The sequence below is a fragment of the Salarias fasciatus genome (assembly GCF_902148845.1).
Source record: "Salarias fasciatus chromosome 7 unlocalized genomic scaffold, fSalaFa1.1 super_scaffold_4, whole genome shotgun sequence".
Classification (NCBI taxonomy): domain Eukaryota; kingdom Metazoa; phylum Chordata; class Actinopteri; order Blenniiformes; family Blenniidae; genus Salarias; species Salarias fasciatus.
Genome location: NW_021941229.1, coordinates 24,629,278 through 24,645,748, shown reverse-complemented (window position 1 = coordinate 24,645,748; position 16,471 = coordinate 24,629,278). Strand labels below are relative to the sequence as shown.

Below are 16,471 nucleotides of genomic sequence, written 5' to 3'. Positions count from 1 at the left end.
TGGAGACGATTTGTGATTAAAACATAAAAGTTAAGATTGTAGTGCGTTGGTGTATCTTTTGACGGTTGGGATTCTGACAGTGGGGTGGCGTGCGGACCGCCGCTGCTCCACTCCGGTCCCACAGCGTTTTCACACCTTGAGTTTCCTTCTGGCGTTGAACTTCTTCAGGCACTCGACCGTCTCCTGCCTGTGCATCATGGAGGCCACAGTGGAGCGTTGCTATGGAGACACAGGGAGAGACGGCAAGGGGGGCTGAATATGAAACCGTGGGGGTCCGAGGGGGCAGCATCTGTTAGAGGAGACTATTTCAAGCAAATATTAAAACCTCCAAACTGCCTCTACTGAAGGCAGAAGTCGCCTCCTGACAAGAGTCCTGAGTTTATTGCAAAGCTGAGAGCAGATCAAGTAAACTGCTACTGGGATACTTCAGAGTGGATCAAGTCATGGACCACTGTCAGCAGTTTCTACCATTCTTGTTGGTTTGTTTGGTCAGTCAGTTGGTTGTTTGGATGTTTGTTTGGTTGTATGATTGATTGGTTGGTTGTTTGGTCGGTTGGTTGGTTGACTGATTTTATAGACCTGTCCTTGGGTTGGTCATGATTATGCATGCCGTTGTTTGTTTGTCCGATCAGTCGGTTGGTCAGTCGGCCAGCATTTTGTTCACCTTCTATATCTGACTCTCATTGATGGATCGATCGGTTCATTTGTTAATTGGTTTGTTGATTGGTTGATTAACATGCCAATGCTTCTGATTGATCAATCAATCAATTCACCGACCGACTAGTTGGTCAATCATTTGTTATGTTTCCATGCAGAATGCCATTGATTGGTGGGTGGTTCGGTCGTTTGGTCATCCAGTCGGTTGGTCAGTCAGTCATTAGATCGGTTGGTCGGTCAGTCAGTCAGTTGGTTGGTTGGTCAGGTTGTTGCATGCACACTGTATATTTATCTGATTGAATGACTGATTGACACTCCATGTTTTAGCTCAATTGGTCAGTCAGTCGGTCAGCAAGTGGATCAATTAATACACTCAAATTGATCAGATGATCGGTTGGTTTGGTCACTGATCAATTGATCTATATACATGATCTGCACATGTGGGGTAAAATTACGTCTCTGACTTTACACCTGGAGTCCAAGAAGCACATTTGTTTTCAGAAATGTGAGGAGATCCAGAAAAGCAGGAAGAGACAGAGAGCTGCTCGGACGTTCGCTGGTTTTCACTTGAGGTTTGTGCAGATGGATGACAGATAGGAGGAGTCATCCCCGCATAGTTTACCCCTCTGCCCTGCCATGGGACGAACCGTAAGCCAGCTCGGTGTGTGTGTGTGTGTGTGTGTGTGTGTGTGTGTGTGTGTGTGTGTGTGTGTGTGTGTGTGTGTGTGTGTGAGTGTGTCAAATTGCATGTTTGGAAACAGATGGTTCTCATATTTGGCAGCTGGGGACAGATGTTCCTAAACTTAGAGGATTTGCCGGAGCGTCCACTTACGCAGACCCAGGGGTGCTTCAGGGCCTCCTGCGCCGTGATTCTCTTGGCTGGGTTGATGGTCAGCATCTGGTTGATCAGGTTTTTGGCCTCTGGGGTCACCGTGTCCCACTCCGGGGACGGGAACTGCACGAGCACACAGGTAGGAATGAGAAGGTGGCCGCCGGGAAGTGTCCGGCCGGTCGGCGGCGGTCGGGGGAGGAGCCGCTCACGTCGTACGCTCCGGCCTTGATCTGCTGGTACAGCTTGTGCTGGTCCTCGTCCCAGAAGGGGGGGTAGCCCACCAGCAGGATGTAGAGGATCACACCTGTGAGAGACAGCCTCAGTGTGAGGGGCTGACGGGGGGTCCGGGGGGTCTGGGGGGGTCCGGGGGGGTCAAACTCACCACAGGCCCAGATATCCACCGGCTTCCCGTACGCCTCCTTCCTCAGAACCTCTGGGGACAAATATCCAGGAGTCCCTGCGAATCCTGGAACAAAGACCCCAAACACAAAGTCCTGAGTCTGTTTTATAGATATAATATTAACTGTGGTGAAGACTGACTGAAGACTGGCTCCTCAGACGTATTTTTCACTTTTTCAGAAAAGAGCAAAAGAATATTGTTATAGATATACATTTTATTTTAGATTCTGCTTTACTTTATGAACTCATTTCCTGTTTATTCCTTATATTTTATCATCATATTCTTTGTCTGAAGTTGTTTTTGTATTTTTTTGGAAAGCATTGCATAAATGATTATTATTGTTAGTTATTTTAGTCGCTATTATTGCTAAGACTAAAAAAGGCTTCTTGAAAAATAAATTTTGTCTAATAAAAATGTATTTATCAAATATTTTCTTTTGAATAATTTTAATTTGATTTCAAATGAGGATTTATTTAGAAATAATCTGATATTTATTACTTTTTCCACTTGTGTCTTCAATGAAAAAAAATATTGATTTATAAAAAGGAGATCAACAAATTTTGAACATTTTGCAAAAATAATATTTTCAGGGCAGAAAACACCTGTGTGTGTGTGTGTGTGTGTGTGTGTGTGTGTGTGTGTGTGTGTGTCTTACCAAACCATGCCTGCTGATCTCCCTGAACCTCGATGGCCAGGCCGAAGTCGGCCAGTTTGACGGCTGCGTTCTTACACTTGCTGGCCAGCAGCAGGTTCTCCGGCTGCAGCGTCACAAAGGCAGCAGCATCAACAACAACAACAACAACAACAACAACAACAACAACAACGTGAAGAAAGCTTGTTGTCCTCAAGAGGAGGATTTGTGGGGAAAAGGCTGGCTAATGTGAGCAACATTCAGAGAATAAGGTGTTCAGCCTCGTGAATCTAATAAAAATAATCACCATTAACATCAGATCAGTTGAAATCAGGAGTGTTAAGAATTATTTTTTTTTCTTTAGTTTGGATGCAAAATGTTCACAAAACCTATTAAAACACATATTAACACAGAAGACAGAGTTCAGTCATTAATCTTCATCACTGTGATCACTGATTTTGCTCCTTGTGATAATTATTCTCATATTTCATGTCGACACAAAGCCTCTAGAGATGTTTTAGTATTTATATATAATGTCTCAATGTTGTTCTTTGATAAATTATTTGCAGATCAAACACACAAATACATACAGTATGTCTTGTGTCGCCCTCTGCTGGACTCATAGTGCCAATGCTATTTGTTTGTAAAGAGAAAGTTTCAGTAAATCCACAAGTTTAAGGTCCTTCTAATAAAAAAGAACATGTAATGAAATGTATTTTCTAATGAAAGTCGATAGTTTTGACACAATATGTCAAAGCTGTGAGTTAAAAAGTGGAAAAATTGAGGTAAAGATCATTAAAACTATAATAACAAAACAGAAGAGTAAGCTGCGGATTAAAATCTTTGAACTTACCCGATGTACTTACATAAAACATGTATAACTACATGAAATACTTGAATGAAAATGGAAAGGTTTGCCACATATTTAAGATATTTACCTTCATAAGAAGGTATGAAGAATACTGTAAAGTAAGTCATTTTGAAATGTCTGAACTGTGCCTTCAAGAGTCAAGACCATAAAACACACACATTATAAAACACACACATTATAGTTATCTATTTTAAAATGTGCTATTTGCACAATTTAACCTTCAATATTTATTAGAAATATTATTTTGTGGTCTAATATTGGACATTATATATTCATTATGATAATTATTTGGTTTCTGGGTTTTAGATTCCAAATAATCATTTTGTCCTATATCTTCATTTCCATCAAGGCCACGCCCATTGATGACATCACAGCAGAGGGGCGGAGACTCTTCCCAAACACTTCCTGGTTTTGTTCGATCAGGGGAGTCAAACTCATCCCTTTCATCTTCAGTGGGACAGACCAGGAAAGTAGAGCTATAATAACCTTTACATTTACACTATTTTAGGTTTTTCTCTATTTTGGCACAGAGTATATGTTTTAAAAAAAAAAGGCTGTTTTTACAGATTTAGTGACAAATATCGTGGAATTTTCAACATAAATACAATTTCAGCAACACTTTCTGGAGTAATTTACAGTGAAATGTCCGAAACACCTGGACGCGTTTTAGCAACCTTCCCCAGACAGCATGGCGTTTAAGCTAATGCTAGTTAGCTAGCTTTGTGTTGTGTCTGCTACGCTCAAGAAATTTTCTAAACAAAACAAACCAAAACAAAAAAAAATCTACGTTTTCTTTGAAGTTTTTACAATTTGATGGTTTGGCGCCCAAATTGGAGCAACTCGTCGGCCATGTTTTGGCCCACGGGCCGTATGCTTGACACCCCCTGTGTTCAAGGATGAAGAACAAACACCGTGCGCAAGACCATGCACATGCTGAGGGAAAAGGTCACGCACGTGCACACAATGCACGCACGTGCACGGACGCCTCAGTACCTCCGCTGCACTTACCAGCCGACAGATTAAAGAACGACATTCAGACACATTTAGAGCCAAACGGAAGAAAGTGGAGCGGCTGAAAGAGTTTTGTTCTCAATAAGCTACAAAAGCCTGAGAGGAGATCGCTTCATAACCAGCGAGCTTCATGAGAGGAGGACACACAAACACTGTGTGATGTTAGAATACACAAAGTGAGAAAAGAGAGAAGAATCAGGTTCACTTTTAATGAACATTTCCTGAAGAGTACAGAGATATAAAAATAATACTTCAATTAATATTTGGCATTTTACACTGAAAATATCCAGCAAATATAGTTGAACTACTACTACTACTACTAACAATAATAATAATAATAATAATAGTAAATTTTTTTCTTTTGCTTTTTTATTATTTACTGTACAAATGTAAAAAATAATCCATATTTATTTTTTTAAATATACTTAATGCCATTTTTTGTTGAATTTCCCATTTGAAATTGTAAATATTATTGAATATTTATAAAAATTGGAATTTGTCAAGTAAATTTGGCAATACTTTGATTTTATATATTATGGAATTTTTAATTCAAACTTAATGTAAAAAAAAGTATTGCCTTCAATTAAATTTTTGGAAACATAAATTGTTGTTTATTTTTATATAAAAAAAAAAAGATAAAAAAAAATTGATTTTCTTAACTTCTAAAGAACATCTTCCTACGTTCTGCAAACATAAAAACGAGTTGTGTTTATTTGGGAGATACTTTTTTTTCAACAAAAAGGTATACTTTAAAAAATGTAAATTTGGTAAACTTTCACTAGAAACTGCTAATTTTGATGGATAAAAATGAAAAATCTTTTTTATTCGGGGGGACGGGGGTTGACGTGTCAGAATGTACATTTAGAACACTGCAAATGTAATAACAGCAGTTTAAAGCTCTGTTGGTCCCTTTTATGATGCGACTCCACTTTTTTCCCCACACAAACGCACACACACACATACCCCACTCACACACACAAACACACACACACGCACACGCACACAGACCCCTGCAGGTGTCTCACCTTGAGGTCTCGGTGGACCACCCCCATCTGATGGCAGTGGAGCACGGCCTCCAGGATCTGCTGGATGCAATGGCTGCATGCAAACAGCAGGGGGAGCAGGTTAGTCCGAGCACAATCAGCCCCCCCAACTGTCACACACATGCAGGAGAGGCCCATCCATCCCTAACACACACACACACACACACACACACACACACCCTGCAGGTCCTGGGTGTAGGAAGGCTAAACAGAGTGTGTGTGAAGTGTGTGAGGAGCTGCTATTTTCTGAGTCAGGCTGCGTAGGAGCCGCTCGGCGTGGGAGCCGCTCCGTCTCACCTGCACAGGTTTCCTGTCTCATTTATTTTGGCAAACGCAAAGTGAAGCTGCTCTGCTGCTACTCCACTGCCCTCCTCTGCTCTTCCTCATGCTCACTCACACTCCTCCTCCTCCTCCTCCTCCTCCTCCTCAGAGGAGATCTGCTCAGACTGTCTGGAATATGAAACAAAGTGCAGCAAGGAAGCAACAGAAAGAAGGAGACAGACAGCAGGCACAGGCAGGTGGGGGGGGGGGGGGGGGGGGGGGGGGGCACGGCCAGAACAATGCAACACACACACACACACACCTTCAGGTCCCTGTGCACTATGTCATGTTGGTGGGTGTAAGACACACTGTCTAGAATCTGATGGATACAGTGACTGTGGAGACAAAAACGACAGGAGGAGAAACAGATAAGAGGGAGGAGACAGAGAGGGTGGGGTTACGGGGGTTAAAGGGGGGGTTCTGCAGGAGAAACGTTGACCAAACACCTTTAAATGACAACCCCTGGAGTTAAAACACAAAAAGTTTGGCGTTCACACAGTAATGTTCTGAAAACGGTGTAGTTATCATGCCAGGCCACAAGGTGGCGCTGTTGGTTGTTTCTGTGGTGTAACCGCACACGTGAGCAGGGAACTCTACGCTACAGCCTTTACCAATGGCGAATGCACGGACATTCGTATTGGAATTTTACAATTTAAATGTTAAAACTAACAAAACCACGACAATCTGGACCAGGACCCGGACCAGGACCAGAACCAGGAGAATCCGTCCTGGGAGTCGTGACACTCGGGAGGAAAACACTGAGTGCAGAAGAAGAGTTCACCACGGCCGTGGTGCATGCACTGTTCAAAAAGTTTCATTTTCCCCTGTTTCCACGGCAACAGAACATTTTCCAAACATTCCACTTCCAAAAAAAGTTTCATATTCACCGGCTCTGTTTTCGAGCTGAACAAACACCCAAAACACAGGACGCGGTTCCTGTTCCGCTGACGGTTTCCAGCTCAGTGTGAGGTTCCACCCGCCTCCTGAGGGTCGTTCTCTCCCTCAAAACGCCCCGTTATGGAGACGAGTGACGAGAACCAGCCAACTGAACCACCCAGGAGATGGAGGTGAGAGCTACCAGCCACTACTGAACGGATAACGGCACCAAAGAAGAAGAAAATGAAGGCATTTTTCACGCTCGGGGGAACAGCAGCTGCGTTTTCTGCATCGGTCTCACCATCAGATCCCGTTTAGGTCTGATCCTGGAGCGAAACGCTTCCAGTTCACGTCAAACTCCAAGAAAAAACCATGAGCCAGAGGCTGAAACGGCAAACATGGCTCCACAAGAGGTGTTCCAGTGAGAGAGAGAGAGAGAGAGAGAGAGAGAGGGAGAGAGCGATAGAGAGAGTGAGATAGAGAGAGCGAGCGAATGAAGCGTTTCAGTGTACAGATGGAGAGCAGAGAGGAAACCGTCAGTGAGATTCTGTTGGACAGAAATCAAACCATGCGAGTCACACGCCCACACACACACACACACACACACACACACACACACACACACGCACACACGCACACACACAGTATACAAAGAGAAGGAGAGTGATGACGGGGAGAGAAATCACAGACTGTGGAGGAATCCATCACGCGGCGGTTTTATTTCCTTTAAGAAGCTCCTCCAAACGGGCTGGTTGGGTAGAACTGTGCCACTCGGCCCAGCACTGTGTTTCCTGGGTGATACAGGACAGATAGCGGACATTTCCAAAGGAAAATTCTCTGTCATTACGACTGGGTTTCAGTGGCTGCTAGAACTATGCTCAGACACGGGAAAACTCCCAAAGCCCCGCAGTTTAAAGAACCGGTAAATATGACTTAAAGACTGCTTCATATGAATGCATGCTCCATAAGTTGAGTGGCGTGGGGGGGGGGGGGGGGGGGGGTCCACAGCACCGGACTGGGATCATGTTGGTTTTCATCTGCATGTAGAGGTCCTACTGGTCAGCACTGAAGATGTATGATTGTCATATACCAAGTAAAAATTTGAATAAAAACTTACAGCTCCTCCAAATTAAAGCTCCCGAGGCAAACGGTCGACATTTAGGACAGTCTAATGATGGTGTGAGTGAGCGCTGTGGACAGATGGAAGTACCTCCGAGGACCTGAACTCAGCTGGAAGTTCAACTCGCCGAGGGTTCCAGTGACCGAGCAGCTCCGCATGACTTTAGAAAGGTGAAAGACATTACAGAGTCGACCCTAACTCAATGAAAACTCATCGGTAGCGTGTCCTTTCCAGACATGAGCAATTTGGCAAAAAGACTGAAGAATTTTAGCTTTGGGTGCAAGCTAGCAAACTGCAGCGGTGAGCTACAAGCTAGCAAACTGCAGCAGTGAGCTACAAGCTAGCAAACTGCAGCGGTGAGCTACAAGCTAGCAGACTGCAGCGGTGAGCTACACGCTAGCAAACTGCAGCGGTGAGCTACATGCTAGCAGACTGCAGCGGTGAGCTACACGCTAGCAAACTGCAGCGGTGAGCTACACGCTAGCAAACTGCAGCGGTGAGCTACAAGCTAGCAGACTGCAGCGATGAGCTACATGCTAGCTTCCCACATGGTGTGAAGAATTTAACAGCACAGTAAAATCTACATTTAGTCCACAGTTTCTGGATCACATGTGGACTTTGTTAAAGCAGCAGAAGGACCAATCACAGCCCTCGTGGTCGGCGTTACCTCGGGTCTAAGCGCAGCCTTCACATAGCGTTTGCTAATAGACTATAAATAAGACTAAACTTCTATGAGCGTCCAAAATAATACTCAATTCATGCTAAACAATGAGTATGTAATCTGTTACTTCCACCTTCAGCGACTAGCTAGCAACAGCTTTTACAGCTAAACAGTTTAGCTCAGCACTTGTTAGCATCATGCATTATAAAGTTATTTTAAAATCTGTGTTTTCTCCAGTGACGTAACCAGACAGTAGAACCATGATCTGTGGAATAGAGGGAATAAATAACAGTCGTTCAAACAGAAGCGAAGCATCTGTGTAGGTGGGAGCCGGCAATGAGCTTCATTCGGCTCTTTTTTTCTGTATTTCCTGCAGCTTGTGGAGGTTTGAACTACGGCCACACGTCTGTATTAGACATCCAGTTAGATTTATCCCATTAACACCTGATTTATCACAGCGGCTAGGACGTTTTTAGAAAGGGTGTGGAGTTGACAGTGAATTAAAGAGTGAGCTAAACGCGGCCTTTCAGGCAGAGGAGACATATTTCAGATGAGAGTTTCCATTAATTTACTCTTAGAACTCTTGAAAAATGTCGTTTTTGTGAAATTGCACTGAGGAAAAAGTTCATTTAGAGCCTTGAAATGAACAACAGCTGGACAGGCTTCTAGTAGGTCTTGGAAAAAAACGAAGTGAAATGAGCGTCGACTGTGTTTCGCCCTCTTTCTCTTCCTCCTTTCTCTGGGTTCTTTCCATTCTTTCCTCCTCTCTTCCTCTTTCTCTCTCGCTTCCAAAACCGCCTCCACAGTCAAATTGATTTAAGTCTCCCTCCTGAGGGGGTTTATCGTGGGTGGGTTTTATTTCTTTATCTATTTACTGTTTGTGTGTGCGTGTGTGTGTGTGTGTAGTGTGTGTGTGTGTGTGTGTGTGGGGGGGGGTTCCTTCTGAACCTCCATTTGTAATTCAGTTCACATGAAAAAGACAGAAAAAAGAAATGCGCAGAGGTATTATCCATCAGCCTGCAGTGACACACACACACACACACACACACACACACACACACACACACACACACACACACACCAAAGTGTCAAAATAGTGTGCTAATGAGAGTATAGCCAACTCTCGGGCTGCAGAGGAAGAGGAGGAGGAGGAGGAGGAGGAGGAGGAGGAGGGAGGACTGCAGCACAGGCTGGAGGGCCGACAAATGATAGAGGGGAGGAAGAGGAGGGGAGGAAGAGGAGGGGAAAGAAAAGAAGAGGAGGAAGAGGAGTGTTGGTTTTACCTGGCATCCGCTTCACTGTAGTACTCTCTCGCTACAATGTCCTCAAACAGCTCTCCTCCTGTCACCCTGAACATTTGTAAAAGACGAAGGTTAGAAACAGCAAACACACACACACACACACACACACACACACACACACACACACACACACACACACACACATGCAAAAAACAAACTGCATATGCACAAACACACAAATCTGATTCAGATCTGCTCACACACAAGCTGCTCAAAAACAGGGTTACATATCAACATACACATATTTAAACACACTCACACACATAACTACACATGCATGTTCTCACACAATATGTGTGCTGGCGCATATGCTCATATACACCCACACACACACACACATACACACACATATGCCTAAATGCATGCACACTCACACGTCTCTGCAGAAAAGCACGCATCTGTATACACAAGCAGACTCACAAAACACACACACCTGCACTAAAACACACAAATCTACACTGGCACGCACACACACACATAGACAGAAATACACAGAGCAGCAAACACACACACACACACGAACAGGAGGGGGATGTCCTCATTAGGGGGAAACCCCGGCTGCAGGATTCACTCCGACTGGGTTGCCATGGCGACTGGCTCCAGTGCGGGGGAGTGTTGTAATGTGTGTGTGTGTGTGTGTGTGTGTGTGTGTGTGTGCGTGCGTGTGTGTGCTGCACAGAGGGAGGTGGGGGAGCGTTATGTAACGGGGGGAACTGCCTTGGAAGTGAGGAGGGGATGAAGAGATGTGAACGGATGGAGGAGAGACGGATGCAGCGAGGAAAATGAAGCAGTGGGTGGAGGAGTGGTGGGGCTGGGGCGGGGGGGGGGGGGGGTGGTGAGGTGGGGGTGGGGGGGGGGGACTCACAGGTCAAACAGCAGGTAGTGGAAACCCTCCTCGGAGATACTGTCATGGAGACGAACTGGAAAAGAGGAGAGGCGTGGAGATAAGTGGGTGTTTTTAGGAAGGTTGCGTCTCGGCTCAGCGATCGCCGATCGCTCAGATTCTGCGCAGAGACGTCGCCCGGGGCTGAAAGCTGCGGACCTGAGACGTCTTTGAACGCGCATGCTTCACACTGTTTACCGACATCAGAGAGAAATCAGGCCCAAACGTCCTGAGAGCGATGGGAATAGACGGCGGAGCGGCAGAGGAGACCCCATGTGAAGCTGGGAAACTCCTCCATCATCCACAAATAACAACTCCGACTGAAGAACCTGAAACGTGACGCTGGAGATCCTGACATGTACGACACAGGAGATATGACAGCAGAGACGCTGCACTTCTCTCTCTTTAGCATCACGCTCAGATGACATTTTCTACATTGCCTTTCTTTGAGAGAGTCTAATGACGTCCCCGAGCTACATTCCACACGTTCATTTCCAGTTGTTACTTAGAATTTAAAATGCCAACCATCAACAGATTGTCTTTACAAGAGGCAACCCGTGCAGGCTCAGGGAGAACATGCAGACTGCGTTCAGAAAAGCCTGTCTGGAATCGAACCCCGGCATCGTAACCACTGCGCCACCGTGCCAGCCAGTCGCAGCACCGTGATAAGTGCGGCCGATTTCCAGAAGCGGTTCTGACGTCTCACCGATGTTGGGATGCTTGAGCAGTCTGCAGATCCGGGCTTCTCTCTCCAGCTTCTGATGGTCTGAAAGGAAAGAACGACAACGACGCTGAGAGCAGAGCAGCCGGCGGGGAGGATTCCACTTCCTGATGGGAGCTAAAAGACGCCAGTCTGAGGTGGCGACTCTCATCAAGGTGATGGACAAGGACACACCAGACTCTTGGACATATGTTAGAATGGCAGGACAGATGAGCAGCCCGAAGGGGAACTCTGTCCCAGATGCTCATTTAACTGTTTTGTTACCAGCGAAGGGAGGAGGAGACGAGAGGAGGAGACAAGGAGAGGAAACAACTGGAGAGAGAGGAAAGTGGAGAAAGTCAGAGAAAAAACGAGGAGAAGAAACCGAGTAACAGAGATGGAGGGAAGAGAGAGAGGTAAGGAAGGCAAGATGAAGGAAACAAGGAAAGGAATCTATGGTCAAAACAAGAACTCTGATGAGAACAAGATGAGGAAGAGCTGAGATGATGGTGAGAAGGAGATGAAAAGAAGATGGTGAGGAGCTGAGAAGTTGAGGGAGGTTAGAAGAAGACAAAGAGGAACTGATAAAATGCTAAAAAAAAAATGAGGAGGAAAGAAGATGAGAATGAGATGAGAAGAAGCTAAAAATAAGACTATGAAATCTGACAAAACGATGAGAAGAAGATGAGGAGGAGCTGATAAGAACATGAAAAAAGTAAAAAATACAAATATGAGGAGCTAAAAAGAAGATGAGGAAAAGCTGAGATGAAAAGAAAATGAAGATAAGATGAGAGAAATGAGAAGATGAGAGAAGAGGAGATAAGAATGAGATGAAAAGAACATGGGGGGGAACTAAAAAACTGATAATAACATGAATAAGATGGGGAGTTGATGAGAAGAGGATGATGAAGAGCTGAAAAGATGAGAGAGATCGAAAGATAAGAATATTAGGAGGAGCTCATAAAATGACGAAAAGTAGGTGAGGAGGAGCTACGAAGAGGATGAGAATGAGATGAGAAGAAACTGAAAAGAAGACCATGATGAGCTGATAAGATGGGAGATCAGGAAGTGATGAGAAGAATATAAAAACACGCTAAACGGTGCTAAAAAGAAGATGAGAAGCTAAAGAGGAGCCGATGAGGAGATGAAAAGAAGATGGGAAGGAACTGAGAAGATCAGACTGACATGAGGAGGAGATGAGAATAAACTGAAAGATTATGAGGAGCTGAGAAGAAGCTGAGAAGGAGCTGAGGAGGGAGGCGGGAGGAGCTGAGGCGTCATGAAGCTCTGAGCTGTCTGCAGGTTTCCAGTCGTCACATCAGCGGAGCTGCTGTGGTTCTGAACCGTCTCATTTCTGTGCAGTAATAATCACACCACTTATTTATAGACGCCTTCAGCGGAGCATTATGTGACGGGTGGGAAGGAAGAACAGAGGGAAATACAGCGGCGTTCTGTCTAAAATAGCAGTTTAAAAGCAGACCCTGTCACAGCTCGTCTCCTCGTCCTCGTTCAGGCGAGAAAACGTTGATTGGAGAAGTGGTGGACTCAGACTGGAGCCGTCATCTGCCTCTCTCCCAGGCTCAGACGAGGAGGGTCACAAGCTGCCATCAAACCGGCGCTAAGATGTGCTAATGCGAGCCCTCAGAGCTGAGACGATGAGGATGAGGAGGATGAGGATGATGATGAAGAGGTGCCTGAAAACACACGTTGCTGAGTGCCTCATGACTCTTGGTCCCCTCAGGGAATAAGGAGAGGCGACAAGAGGAAAGGAAACACGTGAGACAAAAAGAGGTGGAAAAATAAAACACCAACAGGAAGTTACTGAACGAGGGAGGAGACCGGTGAAGAGAAGAGAGGAAATGAGAAAACGGAAGAGAAGGAGAAGAAATGGAACCAGGGATGAAAACAAAACCAGAAGGAAATAAAAGAGCAAACAAAAAGAAAAAGAAGTGAAAAGCAAAACAAACAACAATGATGATGATGATGATGATGATGTGATGTGATGAAGATGATTATGATATGAGGACAATGATGAGATGATGATGTGATGTGATGTGATGATGATGATGATGAAGATGATGATGATGTGATGATGATGATGATGATGATGAAATGATGGTGATGATGTGATGACAATGATGATGATTATGAAGTTGTGATGATAAAGATGATGATGATGATGATGATCATGATGTGATGAAGATGATGATTATGACGATGACGATGATGAGATGATGATGTGATGATGATCATGATCATTATGATGATGTGATGATGATGATGATGATGATGACGTGATGACAGTGATGATGATGATGTGATGAAGATGATGATGATGATGACGTGATGACAGTGATGATGACGTGATGACGATGATTTTGATGGTATGATGATGATGATGATAATGACATGATGACAATAGAGATGATGTAATAATTACGATAATGAAGATGTAGTGCTGATGATTTGATGATGATGATGAAGACGATGATGTGATGGTGATGATGATGACGATGATTCTGATGAAGATGAATTTGAAGTGATGTCAGCGAGTTCTCACCTCTGGCCGAGAGCTTCTTGGTGTTGATGATTTTGGCGGCGTACTCTTGGCCCGTGCACAGCTTGACACAGCGGCGCACCACTGAAAAGGCTCCCCTGGGAAACGAGAGGCGACAGGAGGACGAGTCGGGTCAGCTGCCATGAAAAGCCTGATCAGCATGAAAGGGACGTCTCAGCTGTCAGAGTGGCCTGACGGCGGGCCGGACTCCCTCCTCTGACTGCAAATCCATCCAACTGATCTGATGTGGACAACTGAGCAGAACTTGAACCGTCTCAGAGTCTCACCTGTAGTACAACGCCGAAAAAGTAACTCTAACCAGACCTAACCTGGAATTGTTCCTTGAAGCGCTTTTCCCCCACATTTGTAGTCGAAATTCCCTAGTTTGACAATGTTAACATGTATGTTCCTGACTTGGAGTCAGACTTGGCACTACCCAGTAGTTTCCAAGACTTGATGCCGTTCTTTTGTTCACTGAGCCATGGAGGAATTTGAAGGCGGCAGTACTGTAATCCTTCTATTGGTCACTGGGGGGCAGTGGAGAGCCAGACTCTCAGAGGTTGGTTTATAGGTGGTAATCGCTAAATGTTTCAGCCAACATCTCATTTTTTTAGCATTACATTGACAAGTTTCAACATCTGCTCTCAGCTGTTGGACCAAAAAGCTCCTAGATCGGAGGGAGTGACTCAATACACCATCTTGTGGTAGAAAGTGGAATTACGGAGCTTTCTCATTTCAGTTTTTAATCTGTGCAGTACAATACAGACTGGGCAGATAGTTTTTGTCTTGTCGCAGTTCAGTTTTAATGCTTTATTTTAAAATAGTTCTTTTAAAAGACAAATGAAAAACATCTACAGTAGCCTATTCTTTTTCTTCCTGATCAGAAATCACAGGATGAAAACACAGTGTTTCAAGACTGTGTGCAATCTGCTTCTTTCAGGGACACATTAGCTCATCAAGCCCAGCAGAGACCAACAGAAATAACCGCCTCTGTCACTCCCCGGAGCTAATTTTATCTCACCTCGGTATTGTTGTTACACAATGAAACACTCACACTCCCCTCGGAGGCTCTCGCCAGCTCCACGGCACACACCGTGAGGAGGAGACGGGGCGAGCGGGCGACGCTGTCCGCATGCTGGACAACGCAGGCGAAAGGTTACGAGTCGGGCAGGTGGGAGTCAGCGGGGGCCGGGAACAGATCTGGGTCCAGGACCCGGATTAGTTCAGGTCAGGCTGAACAGATCTGCCCGGTTTGGATTAGAAACCTGAACTCCTCGGTTATGGTGCATGAAAACCGATTAGATGCTATCTTTACCCATCAGAGCACATCGTCCACTCAGGGTCCAGGAACTCAGGTCCTGCTCGGTCCTCCACTGCTCAAGCCGCTGGTCAGAGGAGGATTCAGGGGCTGTTTGGCCAGCTTTCAGTCTCATGGTGATAAATCACTGCAAGTTTCATCCTCAGGACCAAACTGTGAGCGTGCACGTTCAAGCAGACACTTACTGCTGCTCAGCGTATGAAAGGGACTGACTGGACGCCTGCATTTGATATTTTCCCTCTGAAACAGACATGAATACATGAATACAGTCATCTGGAGTCATTTTAACGGTTCAGAATGTGTTTAAAATCAACTTCATCCTGTTATGAGGTGTGAAGATTCTCATTTTCTTATTTCATAAATTTGGGGGCTTGTGGGGCAGACAACATGCAAAGAGGCTCACGTCCGCTTTAAAGGTCCGTCTGGAAGATGAGGTAAGGCCACTAGAGGCAGTAGAGAGTCAATGTTTCTCGGAGTTTCAGAAAACAGCTTCAACGACCGTGAAGTGTTCACTTCTTTTACTCTTAGAATGAAGACAGGAAAAGTTGTTCAGTGGCTCAATGCACCATCTTGTGGTTCAAAGTGGTATTACAGGACTGAACGGCGGGTTGCCAGCTTCGTATTTCTTCCGACAAATTGCAGGATTTAAAAAGAAAGAAAGACATATGTCCTGATCTTTAACTTTTGAATCACACAACCTTAAACTCCCAGCCTGGAAAGTGACAACAGAGGCCAGACGAGGCTGGTTTTTTTTCTCTTTTTACCAGGCGGCGGTATCAGCGAGGGCAGCTGCCGCTGCTCCAGCAGGCCCATTGTCTTTAACTTATCACCTCCCACACAAACACCGGCAGGCGGAGACGATCAGGAGGACCGTCAAATGAACATGTGAGCGACTCAAACTGGAAAACCGTCCAGAAACCAACTTGTTTGGGTTTTTTTGTTTTTTTTGAGAGAAAGAGAGAGAGAGAGAGAGAGAGAGCTGGCTGAGGAATGAATGTTCCTGTGAGGAAAATGTTGCAGTGAGAGAGAGAGAGAGAGAGAGAGAGAGAGACAGAGAGAGAGGTCCTCTCTACCCACGCACAGCCTGACAGAGACACTGAGTCCACTTTGCATCTACAACCCACTGTGGCACCCAGAGCCTCCTCATCCCTCTCAATTTGTCTGCATCCTATTAGATTGAACAAACACACACACACACACACACACACACACACACACACACACACACACACACACACACACACACACACACACACACACACACACACACACACACACACACACACACA

At 45.1% G+C, this 16,471-nt stretch overlaps 1 protein-coding gene across 2 annotated transcripts in view; it reads right to left on the bottom strand.

The window, feature by feature from the left end:
• camk2b2 (calcium/calmodulin-dependent protein kinase (CaM kinase) II beta 2) overlaps positions 1–16,471 on the bottom strand; it is a 32,197-nt gene that overhangs the window by 15,236 nt on the left and 490 nt on the right. For both annotated transcript variants that reach the window (XM_030084576.1, XM_030084577.1), the window contains exons 2-11: positions 13,868–13,962; positions 11,314–11,373; positions 10,590–10,644; positions 9,707–9,772; positions 5,428–5,500; positions 2,545–2,647; positions 1,872–1,955; positions 1,699–1,793; positions 1,490–1,612; positions 136–219 (exon numbers count right to left, since the gene is read on the bottom strand). In XM_030084576.1, the coding sequence (XP_029940436.1) occupies positions 136–219; positions 1,490–1,612; positions 1,699–1,793; positions 1,872–1,955; positions 2,545–2,647; positions 5,428–5,500; positions 9,707–9,772; positions 10,590–10,644; positions 11,314–11,373; positions 13,868–13,962 (838 nt within the window). The remainder of the gene's footprint in view (positions 1–135; positions 220–1,489; positions 1,613–1,698; positions 1,794–1,871; positions 1,956–2,544; positions 2,648–5,427; positions 5,501–9,706; positions 9,773–10,589; positions 10,645–11,313; positions 11,374–13,867; positions 13,963–16,471) is intronic.